The sequence below is a fragment of the Ctenocephalides felis genome, unplaced genomic scaffold, assembly GCF_003426905.1.
Source record: "Ctenocephalides felis isolate EL2017-DRISC unplaced genomic scaffold, ASM342690v1 CF-g0.4_SCAFFOLD_00845, whole genome shotgun sequence".
NCBI classification, from domain to species: domain Eukaryota; kingdom Metazoa; phylum Arthropoda; class Insecta; order Siphonaptera; family Pulicidae; genus Ctenocephalides; species Ctenocephalides felis.
The window spans coordinates 15,394,072-15,414,447 of NW_020536999.1; the positions used below are offsets into that span (position 1 = coordinate 15,394,072).

Genomic DNA, 20,376 nt, shown 5'->3' on the forward strand with positions numbered 1-20,376 from the left:
ATATCGAAAACGCACAATCTGGAAGGTCAATTCTATCACCAAATTTATAGGCCAATTCTTGGGTAACATAGCTATTTTTGGTGAACCTATTTTATTTGATAATTTTTGTTTTTAAAAAACTTTACATATGGTCTTTATATACGAGCTTCCATTTAAATTTTTGAAACTTTTGAAATTATATTGAAGTACTTAATATTTTCTCCATGGTACCTTATAACAAGTCACCGAGAATTGCTACTACACTTATCGTAATATTTTGAACGAAACTAGTTGGTATTGGTATTTTGCTTTGAGGAAAATTTATAAACGCTAGTCCTCATCGAGATATATCGAATGGCATTTAAATTTTTGAAATCGGCTCAGCTGTTTTTTGAGAAAACGTCGATTTACGACAAAAAATCTGTTCACATACACATACACATACATACTTTTTCCAAATTTGGTCTCAATCGATTCAGAATGGCTTGAAACGTCGAGAATCAGATTTTTTTATGAAAACATAAACTTCTCCTTTGAGAAGTTAATAAGTGTAACCTTGACATAAGATGTATAACCCAAAATAAAATTATTCAATAAAGATTTATGATTATCTAAATACGTTCCTGTATGTACTAATAAATCTCAAATTCCTAATCAATTTCTTAATCAAATTACAAAATCGTTCCACTTAAAAAACCAATTTCCTTTCACGTGGCCAATATGAAAACATTATCTTAGCATTTTATTTAGATTATCTTAATTAGATCGATTTAGGATTATTATCTAATTAATAAAGACTGATAATATTTTTGTAAAAATATCAATTACGTTAACCAGATTTAAAGTATTCTTAGAACAACAATAAATAATAATTAATTTTCTTATAATTTTAATTTGTTTCAAGTTTTGCAATTACTAATTGATTTAGTATTGAGTAATATTAGTTGCAAGAAATTATTAAATGAAATAGATGGTATTTAAATAAATAACAGAGGACTATTTAGACAAACTTATTTGTTTAAATTTTGATAAACAATTTATTTAAATATTTCTTTTATTACACAATCAGTGGAATGAAGCAAAATGCTGACAATTGTTATGGAGTTGGCAATAGTTATGAAAGAAAAATTTTGAACCAAGTTTTTAACTTGGAAGTTCAATTGTAATAATTTTTGTCCCAATATCATTAGAAAGACTGCTACCAATATTTATTATATATTTATATTCGTAAAATTATTTATTTAATATATTTAAAACAAAAGTCACAAACTTCATTAGTAATCAAATTAAAATATCAATTATCATATGTTTTTTTACTTTTATTATATTCATGTATAATATAGATGTGTAATATAAAATATAAAGATTATAGAAATAGCAGACTAATTCAAAATGTCGGATCGTTTACCAAAAATAGAACCAAAATTTATATTCAGGTGAGATAATTTGAATTTATATATGAGAATCTTGAAAAACTAAGATATTATTAAAAAGCATTACGATAAATAATTAGGTTTTGGCTCATAATTTACATGGTGTTCAAGAACTTTCATTAGAAATTTTTTTTCTAGACGTCAATTATTTACAATATTGTGTCTGAAAGTTACCTTAAAATATCAAGATTTGTATTTTTTAAACTACTGATATACAGCTTCGTGCCTTAAGGCAAAATGCTCAAATTTTCCGTACCTTAAAAAAATATTCAAAGAATAAAATTTAGTTATTTTTTTTTGAAAATTAAAATAAAATCGAAATAAAAAAAAATCCACTAAAGCAATCTTTCCGTTAACACAAGCAGAAAGAATCATTCAAATAGGATGCCTAGCTCTCTCAAAAACTGTCATTTTTTGCATATTTAGCTCCGTATCGCCGAAACGGCTAGACTTGCCTTTGCCAAAATTCAATTACCACTTTTACCCTTTATTACGAATTGAGTGCTTTTTGGATCATTCCAATCGGATGATAATTAATTATTTATTTAAAGTTGATTTTTTTGTGATAAATACCATGTATTTCCCAAGTTTGATAATACTAAAGAAACGAATCTTGGTTGCCCACAAAATGCTTCTATTACGCCCTCATTTAAAAATTATGTATAATTTGTGTAAATATAAAATTAGACGTGTAAATCAGATGGAAAACATGTTTTTATTTGTAAAAAACCATATAAAACAGTTCTCCCATAAATTTTCCAAATTTTCTATAATTTTGAAAACAATATTGTCCGGTCCATCTAAAAACAAGTTTTGAATATTGCGCCACAATTTTTTACCCCTCTAGCCACGATTCATTTCTACTGGGGTCCGTTCTCTCTCTAAAACTTGATTTCTATTTTTTGCACTCTTTGCTCCGTATCTTCGTAACGGTTGGGCCTCCCTTTGCCAAAAACTAATCAGCACATCTTCCTATCAATAGGAATTGAATGTTTTCAAATGATTCAAATCGGTTTAATCCGTGCGCCCGAAAATGTGCACAAAAATTGCGGATACACAAAACACACACACAAATCACACACACACATCAATTTTTCCGAGATATGCCAAAGTTCAGAAACCTTCAAAACGTGAAAAACGTAATACATTTCAATTTCGATTTTTGAACGATTACTACAACTTAGCCTATGTAGGTTGAAAAATATTAATAATATTTTTTCTATTTTTTTAGGTCTACTGTAGACACCCAAGACACAAAGCCAAAGTTGACAGCAGCAAGTATTATGAGAAAACAGAAACGTCTTAGCGAAATTTTATCGAAATCTACTGCTGTGGAAAAAGAATATGTCAAAATAAATTCACATCCCAAGACTGATGTCGAAATGGCTAATAATATGATCGATCGTCTTACAACTCGGGAGAGAGTTAAGTATCCAGGTGAGAAACATATTTTATTACCATTTTATTATGTCTAGAATAAAATTAGCCTTTCAGGACAATCATGACACATATATAAAGGTAAAAGTTTCTTCTGAGAACAAACAGACAACCAATGGGTTGCTAATATTTTTTGTTTCAGGAATTACGTACCAACATACAAATAATAGATCATATGTTGTCTTTTTGTTTATAAAAATATAAAAAACATTGATTTTATTATTATTATATTTGGTCTATGGATTGATGTGGAGTCTCCGCTTCATGTTCCTCATAAAAACCTTCTGCAAATTATTGATCGCAAAATCAAAATAGATGAACCACTGGTAAATAAAATATTCTTATCATTTATAACTACATAGAAAACTTAAAAATTTAGTTAAATATTTCTTTGCACTCTATTATAATATTATGATATTTTATTGTCAGCTCACTAGTCTGGTGAAAATCTATTTGGGTACAACTGTATTTTTTTTGCAACATTGTTGGATACAGAAATAATTTGGTTAACTATTTAATGCATTTTAATTATATTTTATTCAATGCATTGGCCACATATTTTGTCAAGTTTTTTATGTTCTAATATTTTTTTATAAAATTCTATTTTTTTCCACAGACTGGTTTTGATTACCATCAACGAATGATATCAACTAAGCGTCCACTTCTTCGGAAAGAACAACCAGGTTTTAATATGAATATATTTGAAAATCCATATATTTTAATATTTTTAATTAATAATTAGTTACTGAAACTACAGTCAGTTTTAATAAAATCTACAGGTTTTTTATAAATTTTAGAATGCAATCTTTTTTTGCATTTTCAATCAAATTTAAAGGCAAACTTGTCAAGTCCTAATACTTAACTTTGTAGACATGTTTTTATTTTGATACTTTTGTAAAGAAAACATATATAGTATTATACATCGTTAGGAAGATCTCAAAATTCTTAGTTTCTAGCCTACAGGCAAGTTGCAATTGAAAAATTTAAGGAAAACTGGAAAATCTTGAGAAAATTATATGAACACACCTAACCATTTATATATTATTTTATTCGTAATTTTTTTCTGCATCTTTCGTACGAACAAAGTTTTTTCATGTCTTTTACGGTTTAGCTTGTAGAGAGCAATCTGTGTGAATATTTATTTGTTGAAATGCAAAATGCGTTTAGGTTCCAGCAACTGTCCACACTATTCGATATTTCTGTAATTTTAGTGTATAAAAATAATAATATTATAATTTTATAATACTGGAAATTTGTTTAAAGTTAAAAGAAAACACAATATGATAAATGTAATCAAATTTACATATATTTATTATTAACAGTCATGTTATATTATTTTTCATAAATAATTATAAATCATATAATTATTTTTAGTACTGAAATCTCCTCTGAAGAAACCCAAACCGAAACATGACCATCATCATGATCCTGGACGGAAAATTTCAAGTAAGATCAATTGTAATATTTGTGCATATTTAATAATATTATATTATTTTTAGTTCTGAGGGTAGGAAATAATATGGTGTAACCGTTTCTAAAAAAAAGAGTTGATTAAAGGTCAAATTTTGGCTCATATACATTTTTCTAAACTTAGGGTCAAACGATTCAGAATGGTATGAAATAATAAGGTGCAACCGTTACTGAAAAAAAAATGATAAAAGGTCAAATTTTGGCTGACATATTTATTTTTTAAATTTGGGGTCAAATGATTCAGAATTGAAACGTGAAGATTACAAGAAATTAGTAAATCAGATTTTTAGGGTGAGCAATAATAAAGTGTAACCGTTTCTGAAAAAAAAAATGGCGAAAGGTCTAATTTTGGCTTATATACTTTTTTCTGAATTTGGGGTCAAACGGCTCAGAATGAATTGAAACGTGGAGATAACATAAAATTAGTAAATAAGATTTTAAGGGTAAGAAATAATAAGGTATAATTGTTTCTGAAAAAATGGCATAAGGTCAAATTTTAGCTCACATACTTTTTTTCTAAATTTGGGGTCAAACATCTCAGAATGACTTGAAACGTGGAGATAGCATGAAATTAGTAAATCAGACTATTAGGGAAAGAAATAATAAAGTGTAACCGTTTCTGAAAAAAAGAATTGGCGAAAGGTCAAATTTAAGCTCGTACTTTTTTCTAAATTTGGGGTCAAACGATTCAGAATGTCTTGAAACTTTGAAAAAACATTAAATTGGTGAATCCGGTTTTTAGGGTAAGAAATAATAAGGTGTAACTGTTTCTGAAAAAAAGAATTGGCGAAAGGTCAAATTTTGGCTCATATACTTCAGAATGACGTGAACCCCTGAAAAAACATGAATTTGGTAAATCAGATTTATCATGAACTTCTAATGACGTTAAATGTACAATATATCAAATTAAATGATTTTTAGAGAAGTACTTGAAATTTGCAAGTACTGAAATGATATAAAATTTTATCAAAATAAATTCATGTTTATTGATGTTCTTAGAATACTTTAAAACTGACTAACGTAATTGTTATTTTGACAAAAATATTATCAGTGTTTATTGATTAGATAATAATCTTAAATCGATTATGATAATGTTTTCATATAGACCACGTGAAAGGAAATTGGTTTTTTAACTGGTATGATTTTGTAATTTGATTAAGATACGATTAAAAAGTTGATTGATTTGTACACATCAGTTACATAATGTAATTTTTTTAAATGCACTTTGCTTTGATATGTTTAATATCTAATGCTTGTTTATTAATATTTTTATTTTTATCTTAATTACAGTTAAGAAGCACAAGCCACCTGATATTCCTGATCACATGGAACTTTTGCAGAGAATGAAGAAAAAAACTGATGATAGTTTTGTTTATCTCGGATATGCAGTTCCGAAGTCGTCTGAGTTTTTTGATCCTTATTGTTTCAGGTAATAATTTAAAAATTTTACTTGAAAGTATTAGGATTTATGGCCAAACTTGATATCAAGCAGTATGATATCAGATTTCCACTTAAGGATTTAAAATTCTAGTAAAAATGGCCTTGTGTGGACTGCAACTTATTATATGAAAAAAACCTTTTCACTACAACTAAAGATTAAATTTTATTTACAGAGAAGTTACATATCAGGAGACCGATGGTGTTAATATAACAACAGCCTCAAGACATGGAATAACACAATTTGCAAGATACGAAGCCCTATTTACACCACTCGAAAAATGGGAGGAAAATTATGTGCGATTTAAAAAAGTCTCGACGGTAAATATTTTTTTTCCTTAATTACTCAATAAGTAATTGCAAAATTACAATTTATTTATATATATTTCTATTATCAATTTATTTTTTCAACAGATTCCAACTTTTTACAAATTTCGTCTGTGGAAAGGATTTCACGTTTGGAAAACTGGTTTGTCATGGAGGAAATATAAAGGAGCGCAGGCAGCCTTACAAAACTCTTTATATATTCTCGATGTACATTTAGCAAAAGCGATTCTTGCTTTAAGAAAACGATTATTCAATCTCACAAATGACTCTTTTGTGGACATGACTTATATAGAAAATATTCCTTTTTTCTACTTCATCGAGGATCAGGTGAAAAACGATTTACAAATTTTATGAAATTTATCAGATTCAATCCATTACAATATCAATATGTATAAATTTATTACATGGTCCAAAATTTTTTTTAGTTAAATTCAACTAATTGTTTTCTTTTTTTTCTAGTTAGGAAAATTCGAATACATAAGCAATGAGCTGGTCACTATTCGTGAAGATTCTATGACTCTTGTAGACGAAGCCATGCACGCGTCCTTACTAGCTCGTGGTTTTTACACCGACGATAGAAATTTTGCACCAGCTTCTGACACCAATTTAAAGAAAAGAAGAAAACATAAAACCTCCGGAGAAGGCCAAATCATGAGTTTTACGCAACGTGCAAATAAAAGAAAATATTGTGGAAGATTAGCAAGGTAATAAAAATTTGTTGAAATTTGGTCTACATAAAACTAAAAAAAATCCACTGTAGATTTCTAGGATACGTTGACTATTTCATGATATCCATGATGTACCATCTGATGTTTTGGTCATTTCGCACAATGGTGATGGCATTTGAGGAACAAATGGCATTAGGACCTAGTACTGAAGCCTTAGAAGGAAATAGCCCAGATGCAGTTCTTGAGAAGAAACGTCTGTCTAAATCGCCACAAGTTTGTACCTTATAAATAGATATTAAAAAATATATCTTAGCACTAGTAGACATTTCAAGCCATTCTGAATCGAATGAGACCAAATTTGAAAAAAATATGTGAGTGTGTGTGAACGGATTTTTTGCTGTAAATCGACGTTTTCTCAAAAACGGCTGGACCGATTTCAAAAATTTAAAAGCCTTTCCATATATCTATCGTTATATATATATAGTATCGTTTTTATGACGTTTGTCAAAATTAGGACTTTCATCGACGTTTGCTCAGAAACGCCTGAACCGATTTCAGAATTTTGAAAGCCAATCGATGTATTTCGATGTGGATTATCTTTTCTCAGTTTTGTGCTAAGCCGTTTCTTTGTAAATAACAGAAAAGCGAATAAATTTTCGTCCAACTTTTAGTTCTCAATTCTGAATCGATTTTAAAAAGTCAAAAACTGTTCGAAAGATGTTGACTGGGAATGATACTGATTAGTTTTAGATAAAAATCTACCGGATCGTTTTCCTCAAATTAACTGTTGAAAAAAAAATTTGCCGTTTTATTTGAACCTTTTTTTGGCAATAGATATAAAACATACTGAAATGTTACGGTCCTACGACAAATAGTTTAATGTTAAAAATTTATCAAAGTTTGAGAAGTGAAATGAGTCAAATATTATCAATTCATTAAAATTAAAAATAATAAGCTACCCATACAAGCACGTGTCTCTGTTATATTATTAATACTATAATTACTGTCAATATAAATGTGTTTGAGAATATTCTATTCGAAATCGCAATATTTAGATTGAATTGAAAGCGATAACTTTATTTTTGAAATAAACAGTTTTGGATTTTATCAAAATAAAATTCAATTCCGATTGTTTAAGTCTTACAAATGTCGGTGGGTTCATGCAACTTGTCTTAAGGCTAAATGCCACTTTCAGCTAGTTTTTTTTAATTCAACTCTCACAAAAGTAAGGTACAAGAACGACAAAATATACTTCTAAATAACATATAAAGAATCTTACTGCAGTATTGCCTTTTGTTATTTTGTTTTTTACAATCATAACTTTTTTAATTTTTTCTTGCATGATATTTTTATAAAATTTTATTATTTTTTGCAGAATCCAATGTTTGTATTCTTCATCAACATCACTGAAGATGAAATATGCCTAGATCCGCGAAAAACAATTGTCATGTCCACGTTCTGTGAACTTATAGAAATGTGGGAAGGATCAGTATTCAAGTTCAAACCACTTTTATCAGATCCATTCTACCTTCCTTTCACAGAGTAAGTAGTTTATTTTTAAAATATTTTAAAAAATTACCATCAATTATTTATCATTTTCAGGCCGACTATTTTAGGCAAAAAACAGGAAAGAGTATATGGTCGTGCACCAGATGTGAAAGAAATTTTACAGAGTGAGGATACTTACCAAAATTTGAGAGGACAGTTTTTTAAATTATTGGACATGAGTTTTAATAATACTTTCAAATATCTTGAAAGATTTGAAGATATGCGGTTACAGTACAAGGAAGATCTTACAATTGATCGTGATGAATTAAAACAGTGCAGAGGTATGATGGAAAAGTTTAGAAATTTTGGTTTAAATGTGTCCATATTTTTTAGCATTTAACTCTATTTCTATTTTAGATTTGAAAGAACATCGCCGAATAATGGAACGTCTCAAGAAAACAATAGACTTTGTTCAAAGAATACTTCCTGCTCAACATTTAGGATTATTTCTTCTGAAGCAAAATCGAATGAGGGATACAATTTTGCCAGTTCCCATGAGTATTTTGACGGAGGAAACCTACACTTTGCCTTTGTAAGTTAAAAAAAATTAAACTAGTGGGCCGCATGGCAGCGTGCCTTAAGGCAAATTGCTGGAACTTCCCGTACCGTAATTAAACATTCGAGAAATGAAAATAATCAATAATTGTTTTGAATAATTTCAAGTAGATTATTTATTACATATTGTAAACTTATAAGTGTTTTTTAAATTGGGCGACGAGCGTGTTTTTGGAACAATTTATGTAAGAGTCAATTTTTTTTAAATTTGATTTTTTGATAATTTAGAAATTTTCTGATAATTTAGAAATTTTCTCAAAATTTTCAATTTTTTTAGAAATTTGAATTTTTTTGGAATTTAAAAAAAAAACGATTTTTCTAAATATTTTGAGAATTTGAAAATTTTTGAAAATATTCAATTTTTTTTTTTGGAATTATCGTAATATTCTCAAATTTTTATAAGAAATCATTTTTTTTTTTAAATTTCTGAAAATTTAGTCTTATTTTTGGAAATGATGAAAAATTTCGAAAACTCGAATTTTTTGAAACTTTGAATTTTTTTGAAAATTTTGTTTTTTTTATTACCCAAAATTATTACATTTTTTGTAAATGCATTTTTTGCACATAGTCTGCTCAAGCAAAATGTTTTTTGAATTAATCTAATCGGGTGATCCGTTCTCTCAAAAACTGCATAACCGTTTTCACACCCTTTGCGCTCCATACCTCCGAAATAGCAAAAACGCCTCGCCATCGAGTATGAACCGAATGATTTTTCAATTTTATATATTGGTTATTCCATATTGTCGAAAATGTCGACTATCGAAAATGTCGAGGACATTTGTTTGAACCATATAAATAAAATTTAAAATTAAAAATCTTGGTACGGAACCCAAAAAAATTTATACAAAATGTGTACACAATATTAAAATCTCTATAAAATATCTGATAATTTGATGTATATATATCTAATGAATGTTTTTGACCGCCAAATGACATTTTTTAAACTTATTTTTTTTGAAAATCCATATTCGCTGGACCTGCCTTCCCAAAAATTTTACCAGTTGTTCATTTCGTCAATATATATAAGTAAAATGTTTTTTGAATTATTAAAATCGGTGTTCTCGAAATCGTCGACGAAAATTTGTATCCGCACACACAAACACAAACGCATCCATTTTTTTTAAGGTATGCCAAAATATTCAGAAAGCTTTGAAACGTATAGATATATAAAAATGTTCGTTTTCAATTTTTGTGCGATTACTATAACTTGCCCTACTGGAAGTTAGCAAGTAGATTTATACCCTAATTTATGTCTAATTAAATTTAGGATTGCAAACGAGTATTCTGAAAACATAATGCAAGGATGCATGGATTTATCATACGAATTGGATAAGATTCCTGAAGAAACCCATGACTTTGTGCAATATCTTAATTGCCTTGATGGAGCAACTGCCAAATGCGAAGAATTAGAAAAAATGATGGATTATACTGTTGAACTCTATGGCATAATGAAAGATTTAGATGTTGCTTTGGATGAAGAACTTGAAAACAGATTTACTCAATCAAGAAGAGAATTAGGTAATTTTATATAAATTTTTTATAATATAAATATTATTGAACAACTTTTTATATATGTTTAGAGTTTGTTAAAAGTATGATCACCCTCAAGAATGAAAGTCGTGAACAGTTGACAGAAATGTTTAATACATCTGTTGGTCAAGATATCAAAGCTCTTATAGGAGAATTGGATCAAATTCAGCTTTTGGCACTGCAACCTTGGCTTATTGAAAGAGATACGAATCCGCAAGATGTCAGAGACTTTTTGGAAAAATTGCAAACCGATATGGAAAAACTCCAACAGCAAGCTGTTGATATCAAAAACTATCAGAAAGCATTCAAGGTAAGCTTATCGATGTAATAAAATTATTTAACCATCATTTATAAGATGAGTCTGAATCTCTTTTAGGTGGAAATCTTCAGATTTGATCAGCTGGATGATGTCGCTTTAGCAATAAAATTGAGAATTCTTCTCTGGGATAGTTTGGAGGCTTGGAATGCAATGATGGATAAATGGTACAATTGTGACTTTGACGAACTTGATTCCGAAGAAATTAGTGTGGAAACGATTAAGATGTTAAAAAACGTGACTCAGTTAGAAAAAGGTCTGCCTTCTAATAAATTGGTGCCTGTTTTGAAATATGAAGTAGAGACTTTTAAGGAAAAGTTGCCTGTGATTGGATATTTGAGAAATCCGAATTTGAAAACGGTAAACGGTTTGGATTTTCTATACTTTATAATTTTTATTTATTATCAATTTCTACTATTTAGCGTCACTGGCTGAGCATAGAAACAATTTTGGAGCGCAAATTTCCACCAGAAGAGTTACTGACTTTGCGCATGTTAGACGACGCCGGTTGTTTTGAAAAACCTGATGAACTCATGGAAATATCAGGACAAGCCAGTTCAGAGGCTGGTCTGGAAATGCTATTGAAAAAAGTTGAGAATGCTTGGAAAGAGACAGAATTGTCCGTTGTGCCTCATAAAGACAGCAAGGATGTGTTTATTTTGGCAGGTTTGGACGAGGTAACGATAAAAATATTATTTTAAATAATTTATTTAGCATGTGAAAGTTTCACCTGAATTTTGTTGTTTTTCAGCTCCAATTAATTATAGACGAAAGCAACATAAATATCAACACAATTGCTGCCTCTAGACATGTAGGACCTATTAAACCAAGAGTAGATGAGTGGATGCGTGCCTTAGATCTATTTTCAAGAACCTTAGACGAGTGGTACACATGCCAACAAAGTTGGCTTTACCTGGAGGCCATATTTTCGGCCCCTGATATTCAAAGACAATTACCGAAGGAAGCCAAGTTGTTCATTATAGTTGACAAATCGTGGAAGGAAATTATGAGAAGAACTCAGAAGGTTTAATAAAATATAATATGGGTAAACGATGAAATATATAAATAATGACCGTCTGATTTTAGACACCTTTGGCAATGCCAGCGATGACCAGTCCAGGTGTATTGGAAACTTTTAAGAAAAATAATCAATTGCTAGATATCATTACCAGATGTTTAGAAGCATACTTAGAGGTAATTGTAAAATTTTTGAAAGTTTTCAAAAAAATTTTTAATTGTTCTTTTTTTATTTTCAGGTGAAACGTGTTGCATTCCCGAGGTTCTACTTTTTATCCAATGACGAATTATTGGAAATTCTCGCTCAAACCAAGAATCCTCACGCTGTTCAACCACATTTGCGTAAATGCTTTGATGCAATTGCAAAATTGGAGTTTGGTTCGAAAGCTGCAGAAGAAGGAGAAGATCCTGCAGCAGCAGCTCAAGTTCTGACCACTGATATCATTGCTATGATATCACCAGAAGAAGAACGAGTACCACTTGGAAAGGTAAACATAAGGAAAAAAACAGCATTATGCAATTCGCAAGTATAAAAAGTAACAATGACCAGATGTTGATTTGGACTTTGATATTTGTTTGGAGCTTCTAAAAATTGTAACTTTATGCGTATTTCAATTGATATACTGTGATGATGATACAGGGACTGAAAGCTAGAGGAAGTGTGGAGGATTGGCTTGGTAAGGTGGAAGAATTTATGTTTGCCAGTTTGAAACGCAGAATGAAGGCAGCCTATATAGATTATGATGCCAGGGAACGAATGGAGTGGCTAACAATGCATCCGAATCAGGTGAAAATAATTAATTTTTGCTTCAATTATCAATTCCTATCATTCACTTTGTGCATTCACAATTTGATCATTTTTCTGCATATGTAATAAATAAGAGTTTCTCTCATCTTGTGCAGATTGTATTGATAGTATCCCAAACTATGTGGGCTAGACACGTCCACAGAGTTTTAGAATCTACTGGAGATAGAGTCAAATTAATGCAGTTATTTGAGCAAACAAATATCGATCAATTAACATCTATGGCAGCACTTGCTAGAACAGACATTTCCAAGTTATTGAGAAAAATTCTGTGTGCACTCATCACCATTGATGTACATGCCAGAGATAATATATCAAACATGGTGAAGCATAGAGTGGCATCAGCGTAAGTATTATTGGATCAAATTATTCTTTATGCTCAAATATGCTGGATGTAAATTTTTATTTTCTAGAAACGATTTCGAATGGCTCAAAATGATGCGTTACTACTGGTTGACTCAAACGGAGACCATTGAAGCCAGAATGTCCAGTGCTTGTCTTCCATACAGTTATGAATATTTGGGTGCAGGTGGTGTACTCGTTATAACACCTTTGACTGATCGCTGTTATTTATGTTTAATGGGAGCCCTACAGATGGATTTAGGAGGAGCACCTGCTGGACCAGCTGGTACTGGGAAAACGGAGACTACTAAAGATTTGGCTAAAGCTTTGGCTGTTCAGTGCGTTGTTTTCAACTGTTCTGAGGGTAAACATAATACATAAAATTATAAAGGTTGGATATTAAATACTATAGTCTATTTACCAAGTTCTATATATATTTTTTAGGCTTGGATTACAAAATGATGGGTCGTTTCTTCAGTGGTCTAGCACAGTCAGGAGCATGGTGCTGTTTTGATGAATTCAATCGAATTGATATAGAAGTATTGTCTGTAATTGCTCAACAACTTGTCACCATAAGAAATGCCAAGGTAGCTGGTGTGACCAGATTTATGTTTGAAGGAAGGGAGATCAAGTTGGTTAGATCTTGTGCTGCTTTCATCACCATGAATCCAGGATATGCAGGAAGAACAGAGTTGCCGGATAATTTAAAAGTAAATATTAGTGATTTACACATAACAATAATTCCACGATATGTTGATTAAACAATGATCTATTTTTAATTTAGGCTTTATTCCGTCCAATGGCTATGATGGTTCCTGACTACGCCTTGATTGCAGAAGTTATATTGTATTCTGAAGGATTTGAAGCCTCGAAACCTCTAGCACAAAAAATGGTGCAAATGTACAAATTGTGCAGTGAGCAACTTTCTATACAAGATCATTATGATTTTGGTATGAGAGCAGTCAAGAGTGTGTTGGTAAGTTTTTTGATAGAGATTCGAATTGGGCTTTGTGCAATTTGACTACTGAATACAATTATTTCTAATACTCATGTAATAGTATTGAACACTACTTTTTTTTCTTAAATATTAATTTCTCTGAATAGGTAATGGCAGGTGCATTAAAGAGAGCAAATCCAGATCAGAGAGAAGATGTCACCTTAATTTGTGCTCTGAGAGATACCAATTTACCAAAATTCTTGGCTGATGATGCAGAATTGTTCAAAGGAATTTTGAGCGATCTGTTCCCTGGTTTAGAATTGCCGGTGCAGGAACACGGAAGTCTTTTCAAGGCAATAGGTAATAAAATTGAAGTTAAAGTCTATTATTTCACTAAACATATTTTTCTATCTTATCAATAACTATTTGAATTTAAATTTTAGTCGAAGTGTTGACTGAAAATGGTTTCCAACCAGAAGAATGTATCATTCTGAAAATAATCCAATTGCATGAAACTATGGTAGTACGTTGGGGTGTTATGCTTGTTGGACCTACAGGTAAATTCACAGAAAAAAGAGTAATAGTGAAAAACATAATGTCTATCTTAAATTCTACAGCACTGATTATGAGAACTACTTTTTGAAAAATAAAACTTTTAATTTTTTCTGCTGCAGATTGAGTATTTTTTATTTATTAATATTAGGTGGTGGCAAAACGACAGTTCTGCATGCTTTGGGAAATGCTCTTACAAGATTATATGATTGGGAAGAACCAGATCCATATTACAGACCTGTTAATAAATTTACGATGAATCCAAAAGCTATACACATCTCAGAGTTGTATGGTGAAGTCAATTCTATGACTCTGGAGTGGAAAGATGGGCTCATGGGTAAGTAGGCTCAACAATAAATAAATTATAAATTTAGTCTGTACCAATACATTAATCAATTACATGGATATAAGATATTTATTTAGCTATGTTGGATAGGAATTGCTGTCCGACAAGCTTGTTCCAGCACTGAAGAAGCTCATCAATGGATCATTAACGATGGTCCAGTAGATGCAGTATGGATTGAAAATCTGAACACCGTTTTGGACGATAATAAAATGTTGTGTTTGGCAAACTCTGAAAGAATAAAATTAACGCCTTGGGTCCACATGGTGTTTGAAGTTATGGATTTGTCTCAGGTAAACCAGATATTACTTCAAGTGATGCAATATTTTGATATAAACAATTTTATGTAGGCATCTCCAGCTACAGTCTCGAGATGTGGAATGGTTTATATAGATCCTGAAAATCTTGGATGGCTACCTTATGTTAAGTCTTGGTCACAAAGATTGCCATCAAACGCTCTTCTGCCTGAGCATATGAAATTTTTGATGGGGCTCTTCACAAAGTTCTTGCCTCCGATAATGCAGTATGTGAGAAAACATGGCGCGTATTCAATTCATCAGGTTAAAACAAATTTTGCTGTATTAAATTTTATACAGATAGTTTTGATAAGTCTTATTTTTCTCAGGTTGATATCAGCAAGATCACAATGTTATGTTCTCTCATTGAGACTTTGCTAAAACAAGCAGGACCTGGTCAAGGTTTGGGAGTAGCTGCTGGAGACAAATCTAAGGCTAGGACTTATGTCTGCCAAATTTTTATTTGGGCAGCCTTGTGGTCAGTTGGTGGTAATCTGCTACAAGATTCACGGGAAAAGCTGCAAGACCTTGTGAAGGAAACATTTCAAGCTGTACCGGAAGCATAGTTAGTTCTATAATAAGGAAAAAATAATTAATTTTTGTATTTTACTAATTGCCTTTTTAGTCTACCTCCTGATGTTGATCTTTGGACAGTTTTCATGGATCCCAAAATCCGCAAATTATGTGATTGGGATTTAATAGTCGACGAGTTTGAGTATAATGCTGAAGTGAAGTTTTTCGAAATGCTTGTGCCTACAATAGATACTGCCAGATTTGGACATGTCGCTGCACTTTTGTTAGAAGCCAGAAGGCCAGTAATGTTTACAGGGGATACTGGTGTAGGAAAATCAGTTATTGCTCGAGAGGTAAATAGGGAAATAGATTAGCAGTCAAGCCAAAATTTAGCTACCACTTTTCTTGTAACTTTGACTTGCGTTTTTATTATGATTAAATCTTTATTATTTTTAGGTTTTAAACAAATTGAACGAAGAATCTAATGCCATACCAGCTATATTGAACTTCTCAGCTCAGACGAGCAGTTTTCGTACTCAAGAAATGTTGGAACTCAGAATGGAGAAAAGAAGAAGGACGCAAATTGGAGCACCCATTGGAAAATATGTTATAATTTTTGTGGACGATGTGAATATGCCGAAGCTGGAAATATATGGTGCTCAACCACCCATAGAATTACTCAGGTTTGATAATTGATGGTAGAATATAGAATAGTTTGGACTTAGAAAGTTAGATTTTTGAAATAAGTAAATTACATGGGAGCACTCTTTCACCTAACTGGCTTCAATTTTCTTAGGCAAATTCTGGACTTTGGTGGCCTTTACGATCGTGAAAAAATGTTTTGGAAAGATATCGTTGACGTGGTGATATCTTGCGCATGTGCTCCTCCTGGTGGTGGACGAAATCCATTGACTCCTCGATTTGTCCGACATTTTAGTATGCTGCTGATTCCTCCTCCTCAAGAAATATCCTTAAAAGTCATTTTTTACGTGAGTGATGAAATTATATAAAAATAATTATTAAAAGCAATTTTGGTTTGACAAAAACAATTAAATTATAAATATTGATTTTATAATATTTCTCTCTTCTAGTCCATTCTGAAAGGATTTTTCGCAGACTTTACAGTACCCATAAGAGAATTGGCAGAGCCTCTGGTGGCAGCTGCAGTCGTCATATACGAACGAATAGCAGAGGAATTGTTGCCTACCCCTGCAAAATCTCATTATGTATTCAATTTGAGAGATTTATCGAAATGCGTTCAGGGAATTTTACAAGCCAATAGTGATACCATACGAGATCAGCCTCAGATGAATCGATTGTTCTACCATGAATGTTTAAGAGTAATTATAAGAAATAATAAGAAATTAAAGAAATAACAGTGTGTTACTGAACTCTTGTATATTTTATATTTATTTCAGGTTTTCCATGACCGTCTAATAAACGACGAGGATAAAACTTATTTCCATAGTTTGATGCGCGAAGTTTGTACTCGGTTTTTAGATACTCCAGTTTTAAAACCTGGAGAACTTTTGCTTTATGGAGACTTTATGTACCCTGGCAAGGCTAGAGAGGAGAGGATTTATGAAGAAATTACGAATCTGGATAAATTGCGGAATATATTGACAGTGCGTGCTTATAAAATAGTTTTTGTAACTTTTCAACCACTTAAGTAAAAATTTGATAAGGTTTCTAACTTTTTAAAATGATGAAGACTGCTGCTGCCGCGGAGGTTAAGATATAGTAATGGCAAAAAAATGAAAATTTTTATATATCTTTACGTTTCAAGGGTTTCTGAACATATTTGCATATCTTAGAAAAAAATTATGTGTGTGTGTATGTGTGTGTATGCGTGAGTGCGGATACAAATTTTTGTGGATGATTTTGCGAACACGGATTAACCGATTTGAATAATTTAAAAAACATTTGATTCCTACTGATAAGGAGACGGGCTGAGTAGTTTTTGGCAAAGGCAGTTCTGAGTTACGGGGCGAAAAGTGCTAAAATTGTATTTAAGTTTTTGAGATAACGGAGCGTCCGATTTAAATAATTTAGAAAACATTTTACTTGTATTGACGAAATGAACAACTGATTTCTGTAAAGGCAGGTCCAGCGTCGCTGGAGATACATTGAAAAAAAAAAGAAGCTAATGCCATTTGGCGGTCAAAACTGAACATTAGACATATGTACATCGTATTGTCAGATATTTTATAAAGATTATAATGATAAGTACAAATTTTGTGTACATTTATATGGACTGAATACCGGATCAGTTATACAAAAGTTAAATATTACATTCGTTGAATAATGTAGAGCTATTATTTCGTAAAATCCGTTAAAATTAAAAATAAAACATTGGACTTGATGCCTTCTTGCCGTCTTTGCAAGAAACACATTTCTACAATGGTGAATTAGCTAAGAGTATTACTGAAGTTGGTCAGATAATTGTTTGTTTGATATCTGTTATTTGTTGTGATATTATTTGTTTGTTTTCATAATATTATTGCTCAAAATCATATTAGATGTACTAATGTTTACACGTTGGCTACGCGGCGTTCACGCGCTTTGATATTTTGACTCCAAATCAGCTATGCAGTGTGATTGCTTAAAAATGTTCAAAATTTTCAAAATTTTCAAAAAAATTTAAGATACAAAAAAATCGAATATAAAAAGAAATCAATTTTTTCAAAAAACTTTTTTTTTTCAAAAATTCTCAAAAATCAAATTTTTTCAAAGTTTTGCAAAGTTTTTGTTAATTATTTAGTTTTCGGTAAGTTTCAGCAATTTGCCTTAAGGTACGATGCCATGCATCACTATAGTTTACCTAATAATGGCAATTAAAACAAAATTAATTTATTATTACTAAATAAACAATTTAGTACATTTATTAATTTTCATTCAGGATTTCATGGACGATTACAACATCGTGTACTGCAAGGACGTCCACATCGACTTCTTCATCGACGCGATCGAGCACACTCTGCGACTGACCCGCCTCCTGCGGGCAGAGCGCGGAAACGGGCTGATGGTCGGAGTCAGCGGCATGGGCAGGCAGACGTTGACCAGGCTGGCGTCGCATGTCAACGGATACAAGTGAGTCGAAAGAAATTGGTAGATTAATTTTTTAACGTCCCAAAGTTGTTTTTTTTGCAAAATATTCCGATTTGCTAACTTTATGTTTTCTCGACGTTTCAAGTCATTCTGAATCGAATGAGACCAAATATAGAAAAAGTAAAATCAATAAGAAGAATCTTTCAGACTTATATACATCGAAAATATACATTTATTTTTTTACAGGTGTATGCAAATTGAATTGACCCGAGGATACGATCACAGTTCCTTCCAGGAAGATTTGCGTGCCTTGTATTGGAAAGCTGGTGCTGTTGATGAACCTACGGTGTTTTTGTTTACTGATACGCAGATTGTAAAAGAAGAATTTTTAGAAGATATTAACAATATACTAAATTCAGGTAAAATAGTTATTTATAATTTGATTAATATTTTTAACTTCCCGTAGGGTAAGTTAAAGTAATCGCAAAAAAATCGAAAATGAAAATTTTTGCATATCTTCACGTTTCAGAGGTTTCTAAACATTTTGGCATACTTTAGAAAAAATTGATGTGCATGTGTGTGTATTTGGGTTCGGATACAAGTTTTCGTCGACGATTTCGACAAACACAATTCAATCGATTTGAATGATTAAAAAAATATTCGATTTCTATTGATAAGGAGCGGTTTGGAGATACAAAAAAATGTAAAAAAAATGATATTTGGCGGTTTAAACGACCATTGGACACGTGCACGTCACATTGTTAGATATAATAGAGATTTAAAAAAATGAGTACAAGTTTTGTTACAATTTTTTTGGGTGTGTAGTACCAAGATTTTTAATTGTTAAAGTTCTCTTATGCGGTTCAACAAATTTCAAAAATATACAAAATTTCATACTTTAGATTTTAAATTTACAATTCAGTTTAAAAATGTTTATATTTCATATCCGTTATTGTAATCGTAAGAAATATATCCTCAGATGGATTCATTCGGAATCTCGTTTTAATGTAAACATTTCTAAGTGTTTTGAGGGATAAGATCGTCACTGTATATTATGAGAAAAAATTATTAGCAGAGAAAAAAGAAAAAATATGTTTTATTTCAATCGATTTGGTCAATCGATAAGTTGTGGGAAGGGTAAGTAAAACCTTTGTAGATATTTAAGGCTTGTTAAGAAAATTGCAAAAAACATTTATTCGATCGGCACAACTGGAGATAATTAATTTACCGCAGAGGATGTTCATAGGAGTTGAGCAATAAATCCATATTTCAATCGTAAATATTTACGTAAAAAAAATTTTTTTCAGCAAAATCCTGAAATACGTATCAAATGATTTTATGTATAATATCTGTAAAAAAAAATTCAGACAATTTTAAATGTCAAGGTTTGGTTGGTGTGCGGTGTGTAAAAAAATTACCTATATATATTAATTATAATTATCTCTTTGAAAATATTTAAGACAATTGTTTTTAATCATTGATTTATATTTATTGATTATTAGTTTTTTTTTGCTCGAATACTTAATTCTGGTACGGAAAATTTCAACAATTTGCCTTAAGGCACGATGCCATGCACCACTAGTTGCAACTCAAATAGCAATGTTTGTGGATTTCTGACCCAATATGTATGGTGAGAAAAATATAATTATGGTACATCTCGAGAAATAAAGATTTCTCCTGCGAAAGAAGTTCTATATCGCAAATAATTGTCAGTTATAAATGTCAGTTTATCGAAAATGACATTCAATTACTAGGTGAGTGAGGTTCCCAACTTATTCGAAAGCCGACGAGTACGAAAAGGTGATCATAGCTTGCAGAGATGC

At 31.1% G+C, this 20,376-nt stretch overlaps 1 protein-coding gene across 1 annotated transcript in view; it reads left to right on the top strand.

Annotated features, from left to right (window-relative positions):
- Nucleotides 1-10,622: 10,622 nt before the first annotated feature.
- The window catches only part of LOC113372629 (dynein heavy chain 6, axonemal-like), a 37,147-nt gene continuing 27,393 nt past the window's right edge, over nucleotides 10,623-20,376 (top strand). Inside the window, 24 exon segments of the mRNA XM_026612990.1 lie at nucleotides 10,623-10,694; nucleotides 10,761-11,060; nucleotides 11,123-11,377; nucleotides 11,452-11,724; nucleotides 11,787-11,894; nucleotides 11,957-12,205; nucleotides 12,358-12,504; nucleotides 12,621-12,868; nucleotides 12,936-13,228; nucleotides 13,309-13,574; nucleotides 13,649-13,840; nucleotides 13,969-14,161; nucleotides 14,245-14,358; nucleotides 14,505-14,690; nucleotides 14,790-14,989; nucleotides 15,047-15,256; nucleotides 15,322-15,557; nucleotides 15,618-15,858; nucleotides 15,962-16,188; nucleotides 16,302-16,494; nucleotides 16,597-16,845; nucleotides 16,924-17,130; nucleotides 18,405-18,595; nucleotides 18,800-18,972. Coding sequence (XP_026468775.1) covers nucleotides 10,638-10,694; nucleotides 10,761-11,060; nucleotides 11,123-11,377; nucleotides 11,452-11,724; nucleotides 11,787-11,894; nucleotides 11,957-12,205; nucleotides 12,358-12,504; nucleotides 12,621-12,868; nucleotides 12,936-13,228; nucleotides 13,309-13,574; nucleotides 13,649-13,840; nucleotides 13,969-14,161; nucleotides 14,245-14,358; nucleotides 14,505-14,690; nucleotides 14,790-14,989; nucleotides 15,047-15,256; nucleotides 15,322-15,557; nucleotides 15,618-15,858; nucleotides 15,962-16,188; nucleotides 16,302-16,494; nucleotides 16,597-16,845; nucleotides 16,924-17,130; nucleotides 18,405-18,595; nucleotides 18,800-18,972 — 5,008 coding nt within the window. The 5' untranslated portion in view covers nucleotides 10,623-10,637.